Below are 21,974 nucleotides of genomic sequence, written 5' to 3'. Positions count from 1 at the left end.
GCCACCACGCACATTGTGTACAAGTTTTTGTTTCAACACCCATTTTTAATTCTCTTGGCTACAAACCTAGGCATGGGATTGCTGGGTCATATGGAAATACGGTTTAATTTATTAAGGAACCACCAAACTGTTTTCCACAGTGGGTGTTTTTTCACCGGCAATGTGTAAGTGTTTCAATTACTCCACATCCTCACCAACACTCGCTATTTTCCCTTCCTTTAGATTCTGGCTATCCTAGTGGCTGAGACGTGGTATCACATTGCCGCGTTGATTTGCATTTCCCTAATGACTAATGATGTACAGCATCCTCTCATGTGCTTGTTACATGCAAAGGTACCATATTTAGATGTGAATTAAAAATTTTATTTGTATAAAGATTACAAGTACATTTAAATGCGGAAGCATGTCAGAGAATGTCAGCAGTGATTTTGACATGTTTGAATTGTTGAATGGATATGTTATACCTCTTACTTTTCCTACTGGCATTGTCTTCAGTGAAGATGTGTCATTACAGGGCTAAGATGAATATTTTAAATAAGAATTCTAAAGGCAAAGAAAAATGTAATTTTCGGCTTAGACCATATTAAATATGGACTCATTCCATGTTAGGCATTCCTTTTTTCTTTTGCACCCAGTAAGCCTGCCGACCCCCAATGAGTGGGTCCCTAAAAGGCTCTGACACTTGTACCCCCGAGCCCTCCTCATGCCAGAGAGGAGCGAGTCCTGGGGCGGCCGCTCTTCAAGGTGCTGGGAGAAGTGCCCCACCACACTCCTTCCCCTTCTGTCTTCCTCTCACTACTGCAGGCCCATGACACCTCCACTTCCCAGAACGTCTAGCAAAAATGAAGTCCAGGTTCTGCCGGCCTGGGGAAAAATGGTTTTTCCCCAGCTTCACATCAAAGACCCTTGCAATTTCTCAGCTATAACTAGGCATAGTTTGAATTTACTGAATCTTCTCAACGGTGCGATAAAGTGGCCACTATTATATAGTCGAGGAACTGAGGCTTAGAGAGAGAAACTATTTTCCCCGCACCAAACAGCTAGTAGACACAGACTGTGACTGTGACCTTGAGAGTACAACTCATTGGTGTGGTGGATCCAGGGTCATCTCACCCTGACTACGTCTAGCTACCTGCTCCTCCTTCCTCACAGAGTAGTCTTGTCTTCATGACCCAAGATGGAGCTCCAGCTACCACGTCAATGTTCTAAGCAGCAGAAATATCCCAGATAAGGAAGCTTTCCAGAATGACCACATAATCTTTCACTTCTCCAAATGGGACAGGGGAGAGCTGGTTTTCACTCATCTACCTTCAAGAAAAGCTTTCAAAAATGATCTGTATTTCAGCCTGCCATGCACCGAGCTAAAAGCTAGAAATTCTAAGAGGACAGAAATGAGTATCAGTATACACAATTAGCAGCCGCTTACACAGTCTACCCCGTTGACTACCAAAACATTCCATGCATGCCATTCTTCCTATACAAGAAGCACATTCACGACTTTCACAAGGGTGCCAATCCCGACATCCACCTGCTCCCTCCACTTGGTTCAAGGTCGAGCATCTCTGGATGATGTGCAGTCTTCCCCCTTAAATCCCGATGTGGGCTTTTGTGGTCTGGAACTCTATACACGTAAGGACAATTATCATCCTTAACGCATCCAAGAGTGGAGTAAGAATTTGACCAAGACCATTTAAAATCCCAACTGAGACTTTCTGTTTCCATTAATAGCAAACTATGTTATCTTAATTAAACTTTCAGCTTTCTAAAAACAACTCTCGATGCTAGATACTGTTCTAGTTTCTTAAATGAATAAGTGACCTGAAAACATGGTAAAGAATTGTAAAGACAGTACACAAATGGGAAAGCCGTGGAGATAAAATGAAATCGAATTACACTTTTGCTCTGAAGGCATTTCTCAAGTCAGGAAAATGTGAAACTGTCTTGGTGACCTGGTGGTAAGGAAAGAAAAGTAAAGCCCAAGGCGATATAAGAAGGGGAAATGGTAGGACCTCTGCTCACATGGTGGAGACCTCAAAAAGCTACACCTCTTAGGGTGAGAATGAAAGAACCAGCAAGGGTGATTTCAGGTTGAATTAAACTTACTGACCTTGGGCATAGCAAGCCTTAAACTTCATTGAATACAGCCCTCAACGAACAGGCTTCCTAGGGTCCTTTTTACAGAAAGCTGCTGTCTCCAAAAGCTACAAATATTATTTCAAATGTGACAGCCATTATCCATAAAAAGATAATCAGACACACAAGAACACCCACACGATGAATGAAAACCAGCAAAAACAACGGACAATATAACAGGTGCAATGACCATGATGATCAGAAACAAACTCTAAGGAAACCAGGCTTGTTGTGTTTAAGTGAACATCGTAACATAGTAACCATAGAAACATTGTGAAGGATTCTGAGGTGAGAAAAGATTGGGTATAGTAGGAGATCAAAACCAAGGTCCAGTTGGCTAGCCTGTAGAGCCACTAGGGGTTCTCCTGCGTGACAAAGGGCCTCAAAGGTACCCCTTGAGTTCGTCCTTAACCCTGGTCCCTCTCCTGATCAAACACCTCCCATGGCTTCCTCTTGCCAACTGGAAGCTTGGGTTCCTGAAGAACCCACAACCAGCCTGGGTTCCTGTGGTCAGCTGGAGAAGCGGGCAGGGTCCAGAACTCAGACACCAGACCCCTCTACCTGGCCACGCCCACTCAGCCAGGCCCAAGCACCCCCAGCTGGCTCTCGGGGAGGCTGGGGCAAAGGTACAGTACAGTTTTGTTCGTTTGTTTGTTTCTTTGTTTGTTTGTTTCCTGGGAACCTGCAAAGGGACGTGTGTGGAATCGGGGAGGATCCCAGATCAGGCGGCAGAGGGTCACTGAGGGCCCGCGCTCAGCGGCTCCAACCGCAGCCAAAGTCCGCCCTCGGCGCGCAGGATCAACTCAGGCTTCCTGCGCGGCTCTGGCTCTGCGTCGTCGGGCAGGATGCGGAAGCGCAGCAACGTGAGTGCCAGGACCACCTGCATCTCGGTCATGGCGAAGGTCTGCCCGATGCAGTTCCTGTGGGCGGAAGGGAGTACGGGACTGTGCCTGGGACCTGGCCCTGGATCCCCATTCCGGCGCACAGGGGTAGAGAAGGGGGCTAACCATGCCTGGGACCCCCATGTGGGCTGGCAGTATCTACTGACCCCCACTGCCTACAACCCATCCCCACCTCAGACGCCAGCTGGCCTCACCTGGGTCCCGCTGAGAAGGGAATAAAAGCCAGAGGTGACCTCTTCTGCGGGATTTTTGGGTCGAAGCGGAAGGGGTTGTATACCTAGGAGCAGAGAGAAGTATGGTTGCTGTGTGGACCTTCTCAGGACATCCAGACACCCCCGAACCCAGGAAAAAAAATGCGGATATAATGGAGGGGGAGTATCTTATTTTGGGGGTCAGGACCCCCACCCCCTCACCAGGTCCCTGAAAAAAGAGTGGGGAAGGCAGCACCTCAGGGTCCAGCCAGACTGACGGGTTGCGATGAATCTCAAAGATGCTGATGGCACAGAAGTTTCCTATGAGAGAGTAGGGAGTGGTCACGACAATGTTCTTGCTGATGGGACCACCACCCTCCTCCTCTGGTCATTGACAGTACCTTTGGGGACGACCCGGCCATCAGGAAGCAAGATTTCCTGGGCACAGTAGCGGAGGATGCCGAAAACTGGGGGGTATAACCGCAGACTCTCTTTGATGCACATGGTCAGGAAGGGCAGTTTGGTCAGATCGTCCCTAAGGAACCCAACAGTTGTTCAGGGAGCAAAAGCAGAGACACCCCTAGTCCTCCTTCTGCCTCAGGAAAACCTCTCCCCACCTTGCTCTGACCCTCACTCCTATAACAAAATAAATTCCAGATGGACTACAAATAGAAGTATTAGAAAGTCAAAATCACAAAAATTACTAGAAGAAAATGTCGGCTGGTATTTTTAGAAGCATTTCTGAGCAACACACAACACTCCCAGGGTATCCTTAAAAGTGTTAATACATTTGCGTAAAAAAAGCTTCTTAAATTATATACTTGGCTTAAAAAGGAAAAAAAAGCTCTGTGATGGACTTACAAGGTCATTTGAATAAATAAGACCCGCTCCACACTTAACATGGGATGACTTCATATAAAGTTACCAATTCTTTCTTAATTAATCAATATATCCAATATAATCCAATAAAAATCTACTCATGGCTCTTTTTTGGAACTCAGTTATCCTATTCAATTTTAAAGAAAGTTCAAGAGCTAGGTCAATTGAACGTAAATAATGAAAGAAAGTGAACTCAGTCTACCAGATATTAAGGCCTATTACAAAAGTATAGTAAAGGTAAAAAGAAAAAAAAGTGTAGTACTTTCTAAAGAACAGGAAAATGGACCCACGGAATGGAATAGACAGCTCAGAGACTGCTCATGAATAGCTGGAAATTTAGCACCTGGTAAAGGAGGCCCCTTGAACCCCGAGGCAATGAATAGTTTAATAGAAAGTGCCCAGACAACTGGCAACATGGAAACAAAAAGAACTAGAATCTCACCTACTCCCTATAGAGGGTGATGGGTGTGTTAACTAACCTTATTGTCCTCATTTCACAATATATACATATATGAAATCATCATGTCATGTACCTTAAACTTTTACAGTGTTATATGTCCATTACAGTTCAATAAAGCTGGGAGAGGACAAAAGACAGGCTTATATTCATTGTAAGCCATTTTGTACTATTTGAATTTTTACCAAGTGTGCAATTGTTTGAAGTTGAGAAGAAAACATTTCTCCACCCCACAGGACTGTTGTGCTGAGCGAACCCTTGAAAGTGAGGGCACTACCTCCAAGATGTTTGTCTAGTCCAACATCTCCTTCCCATCCTTCAGCTCTTGGCCCAGAATCTGCCCCCTCAGGCCCTCAGCCCCTAGCTCATCCTCTCCTGTTTGCCCCTGTAGCTGTAGAGAGATCTTTCTAATAGCCATATCTGACCTGTCTCTCCTCTGCTTAAACATCTCCCATGGCTCCCCATTGCCCTGTGTTAGCCATGGATCTCCCTTCAGGAAAGAATCTGCTGTATAGCTGCAAGGAGAAAAGTTAGCTGACAGCCTCTAGCTATAGGGTCTCCAGGGTCTGTAGCTGCATTAAAGCCAAGGCCACACTTAATTGGGCAGGCCCTAGCCAATGACTGAGCCCCAGCCCACCACCTGACCGTGGCTGCCCAGGGCAAGACCCTGATGGCAACATCCCTACCGGCTTTTACCTTTTGCCCGCAATCGAGTTCCCAAAAGACTTGAAGTAACACCTTTGGAAACTCTTCACATGGTTTCCAAAGCATTCCAAGAGGGGCTTCCATTACCAACTCGGTCTCATTGGGAGCCCCTCTTCGCACTGTAAATTTCACAAGGATCCGGCCACCTTTACTTCCCCCCAAACATGCCAGGCTCACTCCTGCCTGGCCTTTGCACAAGCTATCCCCCTATCCCCCTGGCCAGGAGCACTGTCCACTACCCACACCCCACGTGGTGAATTCGTATTTGCTGTCTAACTACCCAAGCTCACCCCCTGTTCTCTCAGCCCCATCCTCGCCCCAGGAGGGCTCAGATGGGCCTGGACACTGAATTGGGAAGGGGCTGGCAGTGCAGATGTGTTTACTGAATGAAGAGATGGATGATTTTTTTTTTTTACCTCCAAAGATCTCTTGGGAATCCCCGGAATAGACTCTTGGGTGGGAATTAGAGAAAATGTAAGGGTAGTAGGGGTCTTTAGGGGGAAAAAAATTGCAACTTCAGGCAGAAACACAAGGGAGGGGAGAAGTTAGTTTACTGAACTCATGCTGGGTGGCATCCATACGCACATTGTTGCAATTCTCCAAGCAGCCCTGTGGTGAGAGATTCGCACACTCCTGCTCCAATTTACGGAGAAGAAAGGTAGCATTCAGAAAAGGAAATTGATTGTATTAAAGTCACATGGCAAGTTAGAGGGGCACTAAATGTGGACACTCAGATCTTTCTGTCCCAAAAGGTGGCAAACTTTCTCTTGCTGTCCAGGCTGGATAGTGGACCCTGCCTCTGGGCTCTGCTTCCATTCCCACCAAACGGGATGACTGAATTAACCAAAAGATCTTCCCTCTTCCTCACCTTGGGAGCAGAGCCAATGAAAGGAGTTCGGGAACAAGCTGTGAGAACCTGCACTCACCATTCCATCTCTTTAGGCTCGTGGTCCTTCAGGAGCTCTTGCACCTCTTGCCGGCAGCGCTCCTGGTATTCTGGGTGCCTTGCAAGGTTGTACAGGATCCAGGAGAGGCCACTAGCCGTGGTGTCATGGCCTGAAAGGCAGCCATGCTTGTGTTTCTGGGCTGCTTCAGCACCAGAGGGTGAACAGCGCCTCACATTAAGACCCTCAGGGAGGATGGGGAGGATTGGAGGGATAGAGTGGCTCGGGGCCCACCCACTAAGTCCCTGGGATAGAGAGGCCCCATGCCCTCTGTGGTCTCACACTGGGGCCCTCACCTTCAAACATGAAGGTATCAGCCTCAGCTCGAATGTCCTCATCTGAGAGTTCCTTCCCATCTTTATCCTTGAGAAAGGGCAAGACACCTCTAATCACACCAGCTCTGAGAACACCTGTGTCTAACCAAAAGCAGCCCCTGAAGCTCCATCGTCCAAACAGGATCCCTCCTTCCTCATCTCCAGAGCTCACCCCACATTCCTCCTCCCTGGGCTCCTGCCTCCTGTTTACTCTTTTCAGGCAGCCTTCTACACAGTCACGTCTACAGCTTATTTCTGACCTGTTCCCCGCTTCTTCAAGAATTTGCCATGGCTCCCTCTGCATCAGGTCCAAGATCTTCAATCCGATATTTAAAGCCAAGGTCTATTCTACCTCTTGAATTCAGATCCCAGAGAAGCCCACCTTTGCCAGCAGGAGTACATCGATGAAGTCCAAAGTCTTGGCCTTTGCCTTGGCCTTGAGGAAGTCATGGGAACCTTGACTAATGAGGGTGCGACGCCGTTGTTGGATGACGGCGTCTGTGAAGTCATGCACCAGGCGGCAAGCCCTGCGAAAGCGCCACCCGTCAGGTGTAAGGTAGTACAGGAAATCCTTGTTCATGAAGGTTAGATTGTGTCGTTTCGCCACGAGGGCACTAAGTTCCAAGATGGCAGCAATATAATCGCTGGGCTTCCTGCGAGGCCAGGCCAGAGAGAGGAAGCAGCAACTTAACACACATGAAACCCTGGGAGGCCCTCCCAGCCAGAACCCAGGACCACATTCCATCTGGACAAGGGTGCCCTACAAACGTACTTTCATCTCTATGAGCTGCCTTATGTCCTAGATCCCAGGACAGAGCTCAGGAATCATGGTCATCTCTTCTCTCTCCTATGTAATATCTGGCCCTGCCCATTTTTTCTTGGTTTCTCTCAAATTTGCCCCATTTTCTCAGACAAGCTTAGTCCTCCTTCTACCTGTGCATTCCTTGCATCCTGTGTTTATACACAGTTGTTCATCTCTAGAGTTGGATGTCCAAGCTCAGCTTTGATCACAACTCTTATCTGCTCACCCTTCATGGCTCCCAAGAAACCTCAGGATAAGTTTCTACCCTTTTATCTAGCTTTTGAATGTTCTTAAGATCCAGCCCCTACCAAGCCCTCCGACCTCATTTCCAAGATGTTTCCTCTCTGTTGCACACACTCTGGTCATCCTAGCCTCCTGGCATTCACCAAACATTTCTACCCACCCGAAAGGATTGCTCTTTCTCTTGCCCCTTTCTTTTCCTTCGATGTCCAGCTCACCCCACCTCCTCCGGGAAGGCACTTCTGTGTCCCAGTCAGTCCTCCCTCCATCTGCTCCCTTGGGTCTATGGCTCTGGGCAGAGACTCACGCCTGGCAATCGCTGTCAAAACTGAAGATGCATTTCTGCAGACTGTCCAGGGCCATGAGACTGATGTGTTCAAACACGTTCACACGGGCACTGCCCTCTGAAGCCAGGTGCTGCCACTTGGCCTGGGCAGAGAAAAGGGCAGAGCTGAGGCTGGGAACTGCCTCCCTGGAACCCCGCCAAACTCCTAACCACCTGCGTGGACTGCCCCAGACCCAGCTTCTTGGTCCTCTGCCCCAGGCACTTCTCCCCGGGGAGGAACAGGCTTGAGTAGAAGTATAAGCTGTTACTCTTAAGACATGAAGACCCCACAGCCTGAGTCAGGAGACCTGGGCTCAAGGTCCAGCTCTGCCTCTTATGCTCTGTGTGCTCTTGGTCAATTCATTGCCCTCCTCTGGGCTCCACCTGTCAAATCTTCAGTAACAGTTAAGATGACCTCCTTCGGTGTTAGGCAAACCAGGTTAGAATCCCTGATCCACCATTCATAACTCACCTTCTAGCTATGTGAACTTGGGCTAGTTCCCTAATCTCTCTGATGTTCTATTTCATCATCCGTAAAGTGGCAATAATCATCATCTTTACTCCATAAGGTTGTTAGAATTAAATTAGACAACATATGCCACAGAATTGGCACATTATTTCTGGAATACAGTAAGTGCTAAGTAGCTGTTAGCTTTCGTCACTATCTTCATTACTATCATAATGGTAGGTTATATAAAAATGTCCATATTTCTTTGTCCCTCCCTGTATCCTCATCCTTTGCAATGAGACTCTGCAGCTTTTCCATCAGAAGGTAGAACCTCTTTCTCCACTTCTTGAATCCAAGCTGGATGTGGGATTCGCTTCGGCCAGTAGAAGATGGAAATGATGATGTACTAATTTTTAAACTAGCCTTCAAGAGGTACTACTACGTGTTCTGCTCATTCTTCTGGTACATAGTGTTCTCCATGCAAATAAGCCCAGCCAAGCTTGCTAGAAAATGAAAGACAAATGCAGCAGTCCAGTTATCCCACCAAGGCTGACCTAGACAAGCTAACAGCCAGTAGAGCCCCAAACATGTGACGGAGCTGAGCCTGGATAAGCAGAACTGTCTACTGAATCCAGCCCTGAACACAGACAATGAACGATTCCAGTCAAGAACTCCTTGACTGACCCAAAATCTCATGAGCAACAACAAACACTAATTTTTCTTCAAGCTCATGAGTTTTAAGGTCGTGTGTTATGCAGAAAGAACTACTATTCACTCTTCATCATTACAATCTTGAATTTAGAGGGCTTCAGTGAACAGACTAGAATTAAAACCTTCTGAGTACCTACAAGTGCCAGGAACATGATCCCTTTACATCATCTCGATCACCCTTTAAAAAGGATTATTATCTCGGTTTTACAGACGAGGAAACTAAGGCTTGGAGAGGAAAAGCACTGGGCCCAAAGCCATCCAAAGAAGCCAAGAATCCAGACAATATGTGTCTGAGACCACTCTCCCTTTCCCAAGGTACCAGCCAGGATACTGGGTTCAAGGAACTCACATGCATGATGTCTGCGCTCTTGCTGAAAATCTTCATATATAGCTTCAAGATTTCAAAGCTGAAAGCGGGTGTCAGCAAGTGGCGGTGGTGCCTCCATTTGTCACCAGCACTTAGCAGGAGCCCATCCCCTAGTAGAAGCAGCCACAGGGAGTGGGAAAGGGTGGTAACTTACCCTGGCCCTAAAGGTTTTCCCCAAGCCCATTTACCCACAGTTACTCACCCAGCCAGGGCCTCAGGAAGTTGTAGAAAAACATATTCTTGGGTGTGACGGCGGCTGACATGGATGAGGACCATCAGAGACCATGGAGAGGGGAAGGAGAGGAACTTTGGGTGGTGAGAGGTGGCTCCTAGCCAGGGGTCTGCATTCTCCCTCCAAACCCAGCACAGCGGGAATGGCATAAGGGCAGAGGAAACAGGGAAGAGAGGGGAGGCGAGGGGGGACCAGGCCGGGCTGCACCACAGAGCAGAATAAAGGCAGAGCCCACAGACACACCCCGACATACTTAGACACACCCCGACATGGCGCAACATGCCCAGCATGCCCTAACATGGCTCCTACATGGTCCAACATGTTCTACACACCTGAGCACAGCCCAGAGCTTTACAAAATGCTTTTACAGGGACCCAGAACACCCTGTCTGCCGCGGAACTCTTCAACGCCTCCTGGGACATCTGACATGGCCCCAACATGACACAACAGGCATGACACACCCTGACATGACACTGCATGCTTTGACATGAACCCAAAGACAATCTGACGCAACCTCAGTGTGTTCCACAGATGGATCCTAAACGAGAATTAAATAGGGTCCCATTGATGGTTCCCAAACACAGCTTAGGTGTGACCCAGACTTCCTCAGTACTCACTCTCCTGCACCCAACACTCAGCATGAAGTGCTTAGGTCAGGGGTTTCTCTGTCCTTAAAGAGATTAGAGGATGCTGCCTCCCCACTGGATGCTGAGTTTCATCCACCATGAAGAGCTGCTGCTGCTCCCTCTAGACCAGCTCCTCAGGGCCAACTAGACACAGTTAACCAAGTTGGGGTCTGGTGGATCTTCCCTCACAATACTCTCGCCATCTTCCCACCCCAAATCACCTTCTAGCTTAGGGTCTCTCCCATCAGAGGCAACTAAGGAAGCTGAGAACATACAGAACTAAGAGGAGAGCTTCAGCATGCTCTGTGGCCTTGGGAAGTCACTATGCCTCACTGACTTTCGGTTTCCTCACTCAGGAAATACCCTCCCAGAAGCATGCTGGTAGACAGACGTCTGGTATCTGCCTGGACAGCATCCATCCCCTTCTCCTGGAAAGAACACCCTACTCCTCCTTCACTCTCAATCCACATAGTTAGGAGGGCGGCCATGCCACTCATCCTCTACTACAGAGCTAAGTATATGACCTGGAGCTTTAGCAATCAAGTTGCAGTGATTAGATGAGGACTTGGTCTCTATGATCCAGGCCAGGCCAATTTAAGGAATCTTGCCATTTTTCCTGGGACTGTGGGGAATGAGCTCAATTTTCCATGGGGGTTGATCTCTGGGACTGATCTTTACCAGCTTGAGAATGAAGCCAGCACAGAGGAACACAGAATTAAGAGATGGTGACCGATTTCCAATGGCATTATTGGGACACCTTGATCTAGCCATGTCTGAAGACAAACTCCCTAAGCTTTTCAGTCAATAAATTCCCTTCCTTTACTTGGACAAACAATGCTCAAAAGTAAAAGAGACTTTGGCAACCAGAGAGAGCCAGAGACCTTGCCAGAGTCACCCAGCAGGTTTGTGTCACAGCCATGGTCTTTGCCAACGTCGCCTGGTCGACCTGGCCTGTCCAGGGGTGGGAAGGGCTAGAAGCAGGGGCAGGGAAGAGGCTGGGGTTAGGGGCTCCTGTGAGAAGTACCTGGTACCTGGAGGAGAGGTGCAACAAACATAGGGTGGACGAACCGTAGGACAGGGTAGAAGGGCCCATTCCAATAGAGGTAGACATCGCGGAAGCAGTGACTCAGGTCCTCCAGCAGACGCAAGCCCTCCTCGTTGTTCGTTATCTGGGCATGGGCGGGAATGAGATCGGGCCTGACAGAGAGCCTCAGATCCTGCAGCTGCCCGTTGTACTCCCAAACCCACCATACCCAGTCACCCCATTCACCCCTTCTGTCTGGATTATTGGTCTACACCTGTCTACATCTCTCTGAATCAGCAGCTTCTCCCTGCTGTTCTGCCTTTTGTGTGTATCTATCGATGCACCTCTCCCTGTTCCTTCACTCTCTTCATTTCTCTGTTTCTTTAGATAATAGATGAATAAATAGATTGATGATTATCACAATGATGACGATAATAGATAGATGATAGATAGATGATGATGATGATGATAATGATAGATAGATAGATAGATAGATAGATAGATAGATAGATAGATAGTTGATGGATAGAAAGGCCCTTTCCTTTCTCTCCATCAATTGTCCTTTCTATCCATAGGCAGCACCTGGCTATGAGCGGCAAGAAGAAATTAAGTGCAGTTAGAGTAAAATGGAGGAGGAACAGAGAAAAGGTGAAGAGGAGAGCAGATATAGCAAGGCATCAAGACTGGAGAGAGACGAGGGATTTATTCTGAGGGTGCCGGGGAACCATGGAAGGTGTGGATATGGGAAATAGATGGGGAGTTAGAGAGATGGGCAAAGAATTGCAGGCAGAAACAGAGAGAGAGATAGAGAAAGAGCGAGGGAGGGAAAGAGAGGTCACACAGGGAGACAGATAAACCGAGGGAGTAGAAGAAATGAATATGTACACAGATACACATATATCTATCTCGTATGTGTTATGTAAGTATGTATGTATGTATGTATCCATCTATCTATCATCTATCTATTCATCCATCATCTCTCATGGTACATTCTGCCTATTTGTCCTGAACCTTTGAACATGCCCATCAATCGTGCCATTTACAAATGAGAAACTGAAGCTACATCTCCCAAAAGGGGAATGAGGGCGGGTGACCTCCTGGCTAGGTGTCCTCTTCAGTCCCTCAGAATGCCTCATCAGGGCCTGACCAATACCCCCAGATGCTCCGGGAAGGTGCAGTAAGTTTTCACTTTGCGACCTGCTCCCTGCTTTCCAAGGACCCTGAGAAATATGATGAGGTCACTCGAGGGAAGGAAAGTGACTCAGCTGAGGTCACACAGCAAGCGGAACTGAAAATAAAAGAGTGACTAAGTCCAGCCTGTACAGCCAAGCCCTCAGAGGGGGAGTCAGAACTCCTGTAACTTTATAACATTCCTGCTGCCTCCAGGGTTCACTGAGGCCATTCCAAGACCCAGAATCTCAGGCAACCTTCTGGATGAGCTTGGGACATCCTGTTCTGTGATGAGCTGGTCTGGGCAAGGGGGGAGGAGGAGCTGGTTGCTCATCCCTTTGGCCCTAGAACATGACCTCCACCACACATCATCAAATATTTATTAAATACCTACTTATGTCAGCCCCTGTGGCATGGGCACTATAGATATCGTGTCTACTCCCCAGTGCTACCATCTAGGAGGAGAGATAAATGATAAAGAAATAATTAGACAACTAACGGTTTAAGTGTGAGCAAGGCCAAGTCAGGTCACAGGGTCTGGGGATCAAATACTGCTTCCAGAAGAAAGTTACATTTGAGCCGAAAACTGGAAGATGAGGATGAATCAGCTAGGTAACCAAAGGAAGAGAAACACTTCCAGTTGAAAGAGTAGCATGAGCAAAGGCTCCAGGGTGGGGAGGACTTAGCTTATTGAGGAGATGAAGTGAGAGCTCAAATGTCTCGGGTGTGGATGGGGTTGGCGAGGGTGGCAGCCCAGCCAGCAACCTTTAGTCTTTATCTTCAGATCGATGGGCAGTCATCAAGCTGTTTTTAGCCAAGAAGGTGTGTGATTTAAACTAAATTTTAGAAAAATACCTCCACGGCTAAAGAGAGAGAGGATTATTGAGAACGAGAGCCACAAGAAGGAGACCAGAGAGGGAGCTGAAAGAGGCTTCCAGAGAAAGACAAAGGTGGATGGAGCCAAGGCGGCCAGGAGGATGCAGAGAGCGGATGGACTGAGGAGAGATGGTGGAGGCGGCACAGCCAGATGTGCCGAAAAACCAAATGTGCAAGTGAGAGAAGAGGGGGACCAGGGGACCCTGGAGTGTGGAATGTGGGCAACTGGGAGGACAGATTAGGCTAAGAGCAGGGACAGGATTGGGGATGGAGTTATGAGTTCAGATTCTGACTTGGCGAAATAAGGTAATTTTGAGACCCCAACGTGAGGAGGGGAGGGAGGGACTAACACATGGCCTCAGACTCAGGAGAACTGAGAACTTGGAATTCACTTGTGGAGTGAACTGATAATCCACTCAGGAGTTGGAGCCCTGGGTAAGGAGGTGGCCTTGGGAAAGAGAGAGAGGAAGGAGGGGTTAGGACCCTGGGGAATACCCACATGGAAAGGCAGGGTGAAGGAAGAGCCAGGACAGGAGATAGAGGAGCCACAGGCAGGTAGAGAAAGACCGGCAGGGTGTTGTCCTGGAATCAAGAGGAAAAGGAGGGAGAACAGGGCAGTCAGCAGGGGAGTTGCTTGGAGGTGAATGAGATGGGCTTTAGGGACCTGGAGGTCACAGTCATCTCCCAGGAGCATGATGGCGGTGAGTCAGACTAAAGCAGGTGAGGATCAAGTGGGAAAACGGAGGCAACAAGTGAAGACCAGTCATTGTCCGCGAGCAGACAAGAAGTTTTGTGCAGAATGGGGTGCGCTGGAGGTGGGTGGGTGGAGATCGACCTATCTCCCCTCTGTCCTGTTCATGACTTTCTCAATCATCATCATGGAGAACAGATCAGAGGACATGGTGATTGAGCTCAAACAGGCAAAGGTTTTCCAAAGGGCCACGAGGGAAATCTCATTTGGGAAGAGACTTCAGCCCATGTGCAAAGGATGGAATCAAAGCTAAACATATTCAAAGAGGTGGAGTCAGAGGGAAGCTGTTAAACTGGGACATGGAACAGACCAGACATCCTGGGAGGGTTAAAGATGGGAGAAAAAGAAGAAAGAAGACAGACAAAGTCCAAAGCGGGGGGGGGGGGGGAGTGGTAGGGGGCGGGGGAGGGTGTAGGAGCTCCCTCCTAGGAAGTTTGGCCTCAAGGGCAGAGGCTAGTGTGATTCCTTCTGAAAGGGAAAGGGGCCAACTTTTATCTAAGTTGGACAGTGGGGCCCACCGATATATCTGGGGGTGTGGAAAGCAAGATAAAAAAAAAAGAAAGGAATGTGCCCGAGGAAAGAGAGGAGAAAGAGAGACTGGCTACACCTCTCCTCCATCTCAGCTGTACCCCGTTGGGGGAAGGGACCGTGGAGATGAGTGAAACCCTTTGGGAACGCTGAGGTCCAGAGAGGAACAAACACTGGTCTGAGGATAGCAGAAACAGACCACCAGGGGATCTGGTTTTGTGCAGCCCACCCTGTGAAACCCTCAAAGGTACACCGATGGGGCAAGGCGGGCAGGAACACGACCCAAAGCAGGCTTGGGGCGAGGAAGTGTAAGAACAAGAAAGGTCTGGGGGCATGGACAGCACAGAGGAGAGGAACAAACTTGGAAGGAGAGTAAGGAAAGGGGGCGTCCTGGTTTTCCGGAGATGTTAGGCCCCAGGTGAAGCCCTGAGCCCCATTCCCAACCACTTGGGGAGCCCAGTCACCTGATACCACAGACTTCCTGCTGCCCACACTCACCAGGCCCAGGTGACCCCAAAACCAGTTTCGCTTCGGAGGCTGCGAGAAACATCGGAGGCGGCAGCAGTTGTCATAGAAGGCATAGGCCCGGGCCAGGAAGCGGGCCAGGAGCCAGGAGGCCACCAGCAGCAGCAGGAGCAGCCATGGGGAGGCTGCCAGGGGCCCAAGTCTCAGCCAGGACAGGCTCAGCTGCAGCATCCTGCAGGGCAGACAGAGGGTGAGCTCCTGAGGCCAAGGATGGGGTGGCGATGGGGGCTCGGAGACAGAGATGGAGGCAGCCTACAGACAGAGGGGGAGTGCCAAGAGTGTGAGGGACAGGGACAGGAGTGGCAGGGATGGTGAGTGCTAGGGCCAGGGAGGGCTCAGAGATGGGCAAATGGAGGTTCAGGAAGAACAGGAGACCCAAGAAAATACAGAGGAAGAGAGACAGAGGGAGAGACAGGGAGAGAGAGCAACAGACAGACGGAAAGAGAGACAGACAGACGGAGGGAGGAGAAGGGAGAAAGAGAAAGACTGAAGAAGAACCTCCGAAACCGAATCCTGGGCCAGCTCACTTCCCTGAGCCACCTCCCCTGGACCAGCTCAATTCCCTGAGCCACCCCAGCTTAGGCTGTGCCCTCAGTGCCACCAGCCCCAGCCTGGCACCTCCTGCCTGGAGCAGCTCCTTCCACACTACCTCCTCCTCCTCTTCCTGGGAGGTCTTCTCACCAAGCTGACCTCTGAACTGGGAGGGGCAGGGCTTGACTGAGTCAGCCAATCCCTGAATGACCCTGATGCTACTCCCTCTCCATTAGTGGTAGCCCAAAACTTGAAGCCAGAGTCACCTGAGTCCAGAGAGGAACCAGCCAAAGGTCATGCAGCATGGACATGCTGAGGACTCGGCACCTCACGTGTGGGGTAGGGTCAAATTGAGAGGTAAGCAAAGGTGACTCTAGGTCCCTAAGTTTAGTGTCTTCCCTGCTCTCCCAATGCCAAGGGTGTATCAGGTAAAAGCTTGAATTTGATTTTTGCCAGGTAAGCCTTGTCCCAAACATTTCCAGGCTCCTTTTCATGCTGGGCCCAGAATCAGCTCAGAGTCATGAAACTCAAAAATAAAAGTTTCCGATAGTTGGCATCCAGGGTGCACAGCTTGGCAAGAGTTCAAGTCCTGCCTCCAAACAGCCCAGGGCTGAGTCCTGCCTGATGGGAACAAACAAACCAGCCTGGCCAGGGACTTCCACATTAGATTCAGGGCACCTGGAGGAAGTAGGTCTGCTGGGTCCAGACAGGGAAAGGCAGACCTAGGAGGCCCTGAATATGTTCTACCTCACCCTTGCTCTGACTGAGTGCTATGCCGGCCCCTCAGGGCTCTGTCTTGTCATCTGGAAAAGGAATGTTGGATGAGGGCCAGCTTGAGGGCATCTCTTGTCCAGCTCCTGCCCTAAATTTCTCCGTGAGGAGGTCTCAGCCCCTATGAGATCTTTGCATGGTCAGGCTCCAAGATGAGGGTGAATTTGAAGGAAGGAGCTACTGACTAAGGGATTTGGACTGTCCTCCTCCAACTGATAGAATGTTGGGGAAACGCCCCTCCCCACCATTCCTTCCAGTCCTACATGACCCAGCTTCAGGTAGTCATTCCTGGAGCCCTTGGTAAGCTGAGATGCACCACCCTAAATCCTATTCTTCCTATGCTGGGATGGATCCACCTCCTGACAGGTCCCTCCAGAGAAGAGCCAGGGGCAGGGCAGGGGTAGGTGAGAGAAAGCAGGGCTGATGAGATAGGTCTGGGGAGCAGTAGGAGGAAAGAAGAAGAAACAGAGGTCCAGAGAGGTATGGTAACTCATGCCAGTCATACAGCAAAGTCATTCAACATGACAGTACAGGAGAAAGTGAAGTCTGGCATATAGTGGGTGCTCATTAGCTATTTAGGGAAGAAAAGGACTTCGTAGCCATGAGCTCTAAGAACTGGCCACTCAAACTGTGATCCTCAGATCAGCAGCCTCAATGTCACATGCAGCATCTTGGAAATGCAGAATTTCAAACTCTAACCCAGACCCACCAAGATGATGACTGCAAAAATTTTGCCATTGTTTATTTCTCTTCTCCTTGAATCTGTACTGTCCTGGGGCTGCTTAACCAATGGTATGTTGTGCAGGTGAGACCATGCCAGTAATAGCCTTATAGATGGCTGGCAGCTTACACTTATGTTTGCTCTTAGGATACATTCCCTCGGAACCCAGTCACCATGCTGTAAGGAAGCCCAGGCCACATGAAAAGTCCTCACTTGTGTAAAACTCTCATCAACAGCCCCAGCTGATTTTCCTGATGACAACCACTATCACCTGCCAGCCATGTGAGGGGGTCATTTAGATAGTCTTAAAACAACCACTGCCTCAGACTTATCACATGGGGCAAAAGAACTATTCAGAAGAGCCCAGTCAACATACAGAATCATAAAAGAAAATAAAATGGTCATTGTCTTAAGTCACTAAGTTTAAGAGGTTGTTTATTATATGACAATAGCTCATCAACACACTCTCTCTTTCTGTGTTTATTGAATAATGACTGTTCACAAAAACAGGCCTGACCACCACTCCAAGCCACAGAAGGGAGACTTGGAGAAAAGACCCTTGGGAAGAGTGGTGTCACAAAATGAAATCATTTGTCCCCTCTCCTCCCCAAATAGTAGAATATAATATACAATATTATAAAATATTAAATATTATAAATCTTAAAATATAAATTGATATGATTTATATCACACCAATCTTAAGATAAATACATATATAGAGATTACTGCTAGATAGATAGATAGATAGATAGATAGATAGATAGATAGATAGATTATAGATAGATAAGGTTCTCAGTTTCTCAGAAGAATGCTGACAGATACAGAGGTGAATCTAAATTCTCTCTCCGTCAGCCAGAGCTATCATCAGTGACTTCCGGAACTTGAATCTAGATCATAAAAAGACTTGCAGCTTCCTTCCAGTCCCCTTGAAATACACCCTCCTGGACATAGCTGCCATATGAAGAGGAAGCCCAAGCAACCCCACAGAGAGTCACTACTGGACTGGAACCGAGGGCCCCAGCCAATATCCAGCACCAAATTGCCAGCCGTGAGAATGAGCTATCTTGGAAGTGGATCTTCCAGCTTCAGATGAGCTGCTCCAGCAGTTGCCATGTAGAGAAAGCCATCCCATCTGAGCCTTGCCAAATTGCACAAGTTTATCAATTGAGGCTGCTAAACTTCCTGGCAGTTCATCAGACAATAACAGCTATTGGAACAGGTGATATTTCCCAACATGTTTGGAGTCCTCAAAAAAGATTATGTGTGCGTAAATGTTTGCATATACATTTTTAAAAATGTTTCTCCTTGATATCACTTATATGTGGGATATAAACCTAAAATCAACAAACAACAGACAAACAGAGACTCATGAGCATGGACAATGGACTAGTGGTTACCAGAGAGGAGGGGGGGAGGGAAGAGGTAGATGGGGTAAAAGGGGTCAAATATGTGGTGATAGAAATCTGACTATGGGAGGTGAACACACGATGTAAATATACATATTCCTTACTGTTAAAATGTACGGCTGAAACCAGATTTCATTAACCAATGTCACCATAAAAAATAATTAATAAAAAAAGAAAAAAGAAAAAATGTTCCTCCTTAGTAAAAAAAGACATAATAATAGGCCTATGGGGATTGGAGGAGTGTGTCTTAGTTTGTGTGCTTTGAAAGTAGACTCTGATACAAGGTTTCAAGGGCAAATACTTTATTTTGAAGCAAGAATTCAACTATAAGTTGTTTCTTTGGGATGTGATCCCAGGAGATGCCAGCAGGGCAGTGGGCAAGTGGGACGCGGAAGAGAAGGCAGCAGGGAAGGGTCACTTTAGCAAGGAAGTTCTCACTGTGGAATCTAGAGCTCAGTCCCTCTGGGGACCTCTAGGACAGAGCAGAGAACATGTACCCACTGTCATCAGTCATGATTGCGTGCAAAGTCAGGGCTGCGTGCAAAGACATTATTTCTAGAATATCCTACCTGCTGCAAAGCAGGGGTAGGCTCTGGACAGCAGCTCCTGCCTTGAGCCTGATGTGGACGGCTACAGCGGTTCTTTCCAATACACCCACCCACACAGTCTCTCAGTCTCTCAGTCTCTCAGTCTCTCAGTCTCTCTGTCTCTCTGTCTCTCTCTCTCTCGCCCTCTCTCTCTCGCTCGCGCTCTCTCTCTCTCTCTCTCTCTCTCTCTCTCTCTCTCTCTCGTGCGCGCGCGCGCGCGCGCGCGCGCGCGCACACACACACACACACACACACACGCGCGCCAAAGGAGGACCAGACTCCTTAAAGCTTGTCGTCCTGGAACTGTCCAGCAGAGGGAGACTCCTATATGCTCAGGGGAGGAAAGAGGCCCCACAGCCTCTAGTGACAGCCCCAGGCCCAAGTGTCTTAAGAATCACACACATAGCAAACTGGTAAAACTTACTGTATGTTCTGTAAGAAAGTTTTGATTTTGTTTAGATATTTCAAAACTTTATATAAACTATCATGCTAAAAAAAAGGTGCAGCCAAGTCCTGGGACCTATGGAATCCAGGCCTCTTCTCCCTCATTCATCCACAATCAAGACCCTTAGCTGAAAGTCAAAATGCATTACAAGCAGATGATCCTGTAAAATTCACATGGCGAGGGAGAACTGAGGTGCAGAGGGGCAGTCACGTGCCAAGGCTACTGCTAGGAAGGAGCAGAGCCGGGGTTTGAACCCATATGTGTTGCCTCCCAAGTCCAAGTTATTTTTGCTGGCAGATGACGGGATTGCACGGAGGCAGGGGGGTAGGGGAAGCGAGGGAAGCTGGCGTAATGTTTGGGGAATGATGCACGTTTGGAGACCCGCCACCAGGACCAGGGCGTGGGAGAGGCAGCGTCAGCAAGAACAGTTGGCTTCTGCAGGGCCTGGGACCGCATGTTTGCTAGTCAGTCCACAAGTAGCCTCAAACAGGGCTTTCCGGCCGACGATCCCAACACATGCCACCCGGGGGCGCCGCAGGATCGACGGCCAGCTTTGGCTTATCTCAGCCCCACGCCATCCCTGCGGACACACCTTCTAGTCAAAGAGAGGTCTAGAACAAAACCAGGAGGCCCAAGAAATAGGGTAGGAAAGGTCTCAGGGCCCCCACGGAAGTACCAAAAATATTGTAGGACCTTGGATGAGTCGTTTCACTCTGGGGACTCAATTCCCATCTCTGTTAAATTAGATGATAGCAATACCCATCTCACAATAACAGTAGCTGTGAAAATTAAATGATACAAGTTGACATACTAATCCCACTCCCCCCCCCAAAAAAAAAACCTTACTCCATTAAGCATTCCCCATCTTGGTTGATGGCATATCTACCTTTCCAGGTGCTCAGACCCAAATCTGGGTTCCTGACCTTCTTCATGAACCCCATATTCCCCTATCCATCAACAAACCCACCACCAGCACCTTTATAAAACAATCTTTCCTCTTCAGAATCCAATCGCCCCTCATCACCTGTACAGCCCCCTAGCTTGGGTGGAGCCACTGTCATCTCTCACCTGGACTAACTAGCACAGTCACCTCCACCTTATCTTCCTAGTCCCATCCTTGCCTTCCACGGTCTCCATACAACATAGCAGCCAAAGAATATATGACAAATCTTGTCCCTCCTCTACTCAGAAACGTCCATGGCTCCCTATTTCTCTCACAATAAAATCAGTGGCTTTTCAAGACCCATGTGAATTTACTCATTTGCTTATTTATAATTTGTCATTTGCTCCCCCCGCCCCCCCCCCCCCCCGCCTCTAGAATGGTTCAAACACTGCCAGGCTCACAGCAGATGCTCAATAGATATTTGTTGAATTAATATGATCATTGTAGGTACTGTCATCGCCCTATTTCCTGTATCACCATGTCACGGGCTACTCTGCTATCTAGTTCCCCCAGACAAAGATTTGGGAATCACCCTAACCTCCTCCCTCCCCTAAACCCCTACCCTCTTGACCCCACCTGGACCTCAGTCTCCCTCTCCCCGGGTTTCCAGAACTCTCAAATTCTCCTTCCAAGCCACCTCCCTGCCAGCCCAGATCTGCTCATGACCTACACTGTCCCTCCTCACGTACCCTCTATAGATCTCTAATGCCCTCATCATAAGGCCCGAACACAGTTCCTATGGGGTTGTCCCCTGCCCACCCTCCTTCCACAGTGCCCCACCGCCCAGATCCAGCCATCCTGGCGCCTTGCGAGTTCCTCAGGCACGCCACGCTCCCCTTACCTTGGGACATTTGCAGATGCATCTCCTTCTGCCTGGAATGCTCTTCTCTCCCTTGTCACCACTCAGATTCTACTCCCCACTTTAGTTCTCACTGAGCCGCCCCCCCCCCCCACTGTTATGCTCGCCCAGCACCAAAAACCTCTCCCTTGGAGCACCTGTCACCAGTTTAAGTAAACGTTTATATGCAGAATTATTTGTTCAATATCTGACCCCCTCAAGGGAAGGAATTGGGCTGGCTGTACTCCTAGCTCAGTGCCAGCAGACAATTAATATGCAGTCTGTTGACGAAATTAATGAAGACACAAACTGTCCCCAAAAGTCTGAGTTTATGTACAAGGACAAATGGCTTTCCAGCCTCCTAGCCCACAGCCTTCCCCTCAGCCGCCTCCCAGCTGTCCAGGGCCCTTCATTTCCTTGCTGGGCTCCAGGTGTCAGGGTTTGATCAGGCTAGAGGGTGGATGGCGGAGGATGTCAGTATCCCTTGCTTTTATTCTACCAAAACTGGTATACTTAGCAAAGGGACTTTGAGCAAGGGAAGAAGGAAGGGGCTTGCTAGGGAGGGTCTGAGTTTACAAAACG

General features: G+C 48.7%; 1 protein-coding gene across 5 annotated transcripts; it reads right to left on the bottom strand.

The window, feature by feature from the left end:
* Positions 1 to 141: 141 nt before the first annotated feature.
* Positions 142 to 15,823, bottom strand: LOC107517264 (cytochrome P450 4F3-like). 5 transcript variants are annotated; one of them, XM_016157815.2, is made up of 13 exons: positions 15,769 to 15,823; positions 15,124 to 15,322; positions 11,301 to 11,445; positions 9,621 to 9,674; positions 9,401 to 9,528; positions 7,875 to 7,996; positions 6,908 to 7,178; positions 6,508 to 6,574; positions 6,194 to 6,323; positions 3,628 to 3,761; positions 3,483 to 3,547; positions 3,230 to 3,312; positions 142 to 3,053 (listed from the first exon to the last, which is right to left on the bottom strand). In XM_016157815.2, exons 2-13 carry the CDS (start codon positions 15,319 to 15,321, stop codon positions 2,870 to 2,872), a joined length of 1,581 nt encoding a protein of 526 aa, XP_016013301.2. In that variant the 5' UTR covers position 15,322; positions 15,769 to 15,823; the 3' UTR covers positions 142 to 2,869. The 5 variants fall into 5 exon arrangements, with proteins under 5 accessions (XP_016013301.2, XP_036089782.1, XP_016013302.2 ...); XM_036233889.1 differs by having other exon boundaries at positions 15,710 to 15,796; XM_016157816.2 differs by lacking the exon at positions 15,769 to 15,823 and adding an exon at positions 15,649 to 15,738.
* Positions 15,824 to 21,974: the final 6,151 nt, after the last annotated feature.

The sequence above is a fragment of the Rousettus aegyptiacus genome, unplaced genomic scaffold, assembly GCF_014176215.1.
Source record: "Rousettus aegyptiacus isolate mRouAeg1 unplaced genomic scaffold, mRouAeg1.p scaffold_m13_p_16, whole genome shotgun sequence".
NCBI classification, from domain to species: domain Eukaryota; kingdom Metazoa; phylum Chordata; class Mammalia; order Chiroptera; family Pteropodidae; genus Rousettus; species Rousettus aegyptiacus.
Note: the sequence above shows the minus strand (reverse complement) of the source record. Positions and strands in the feature narration are given on the sequence as shown.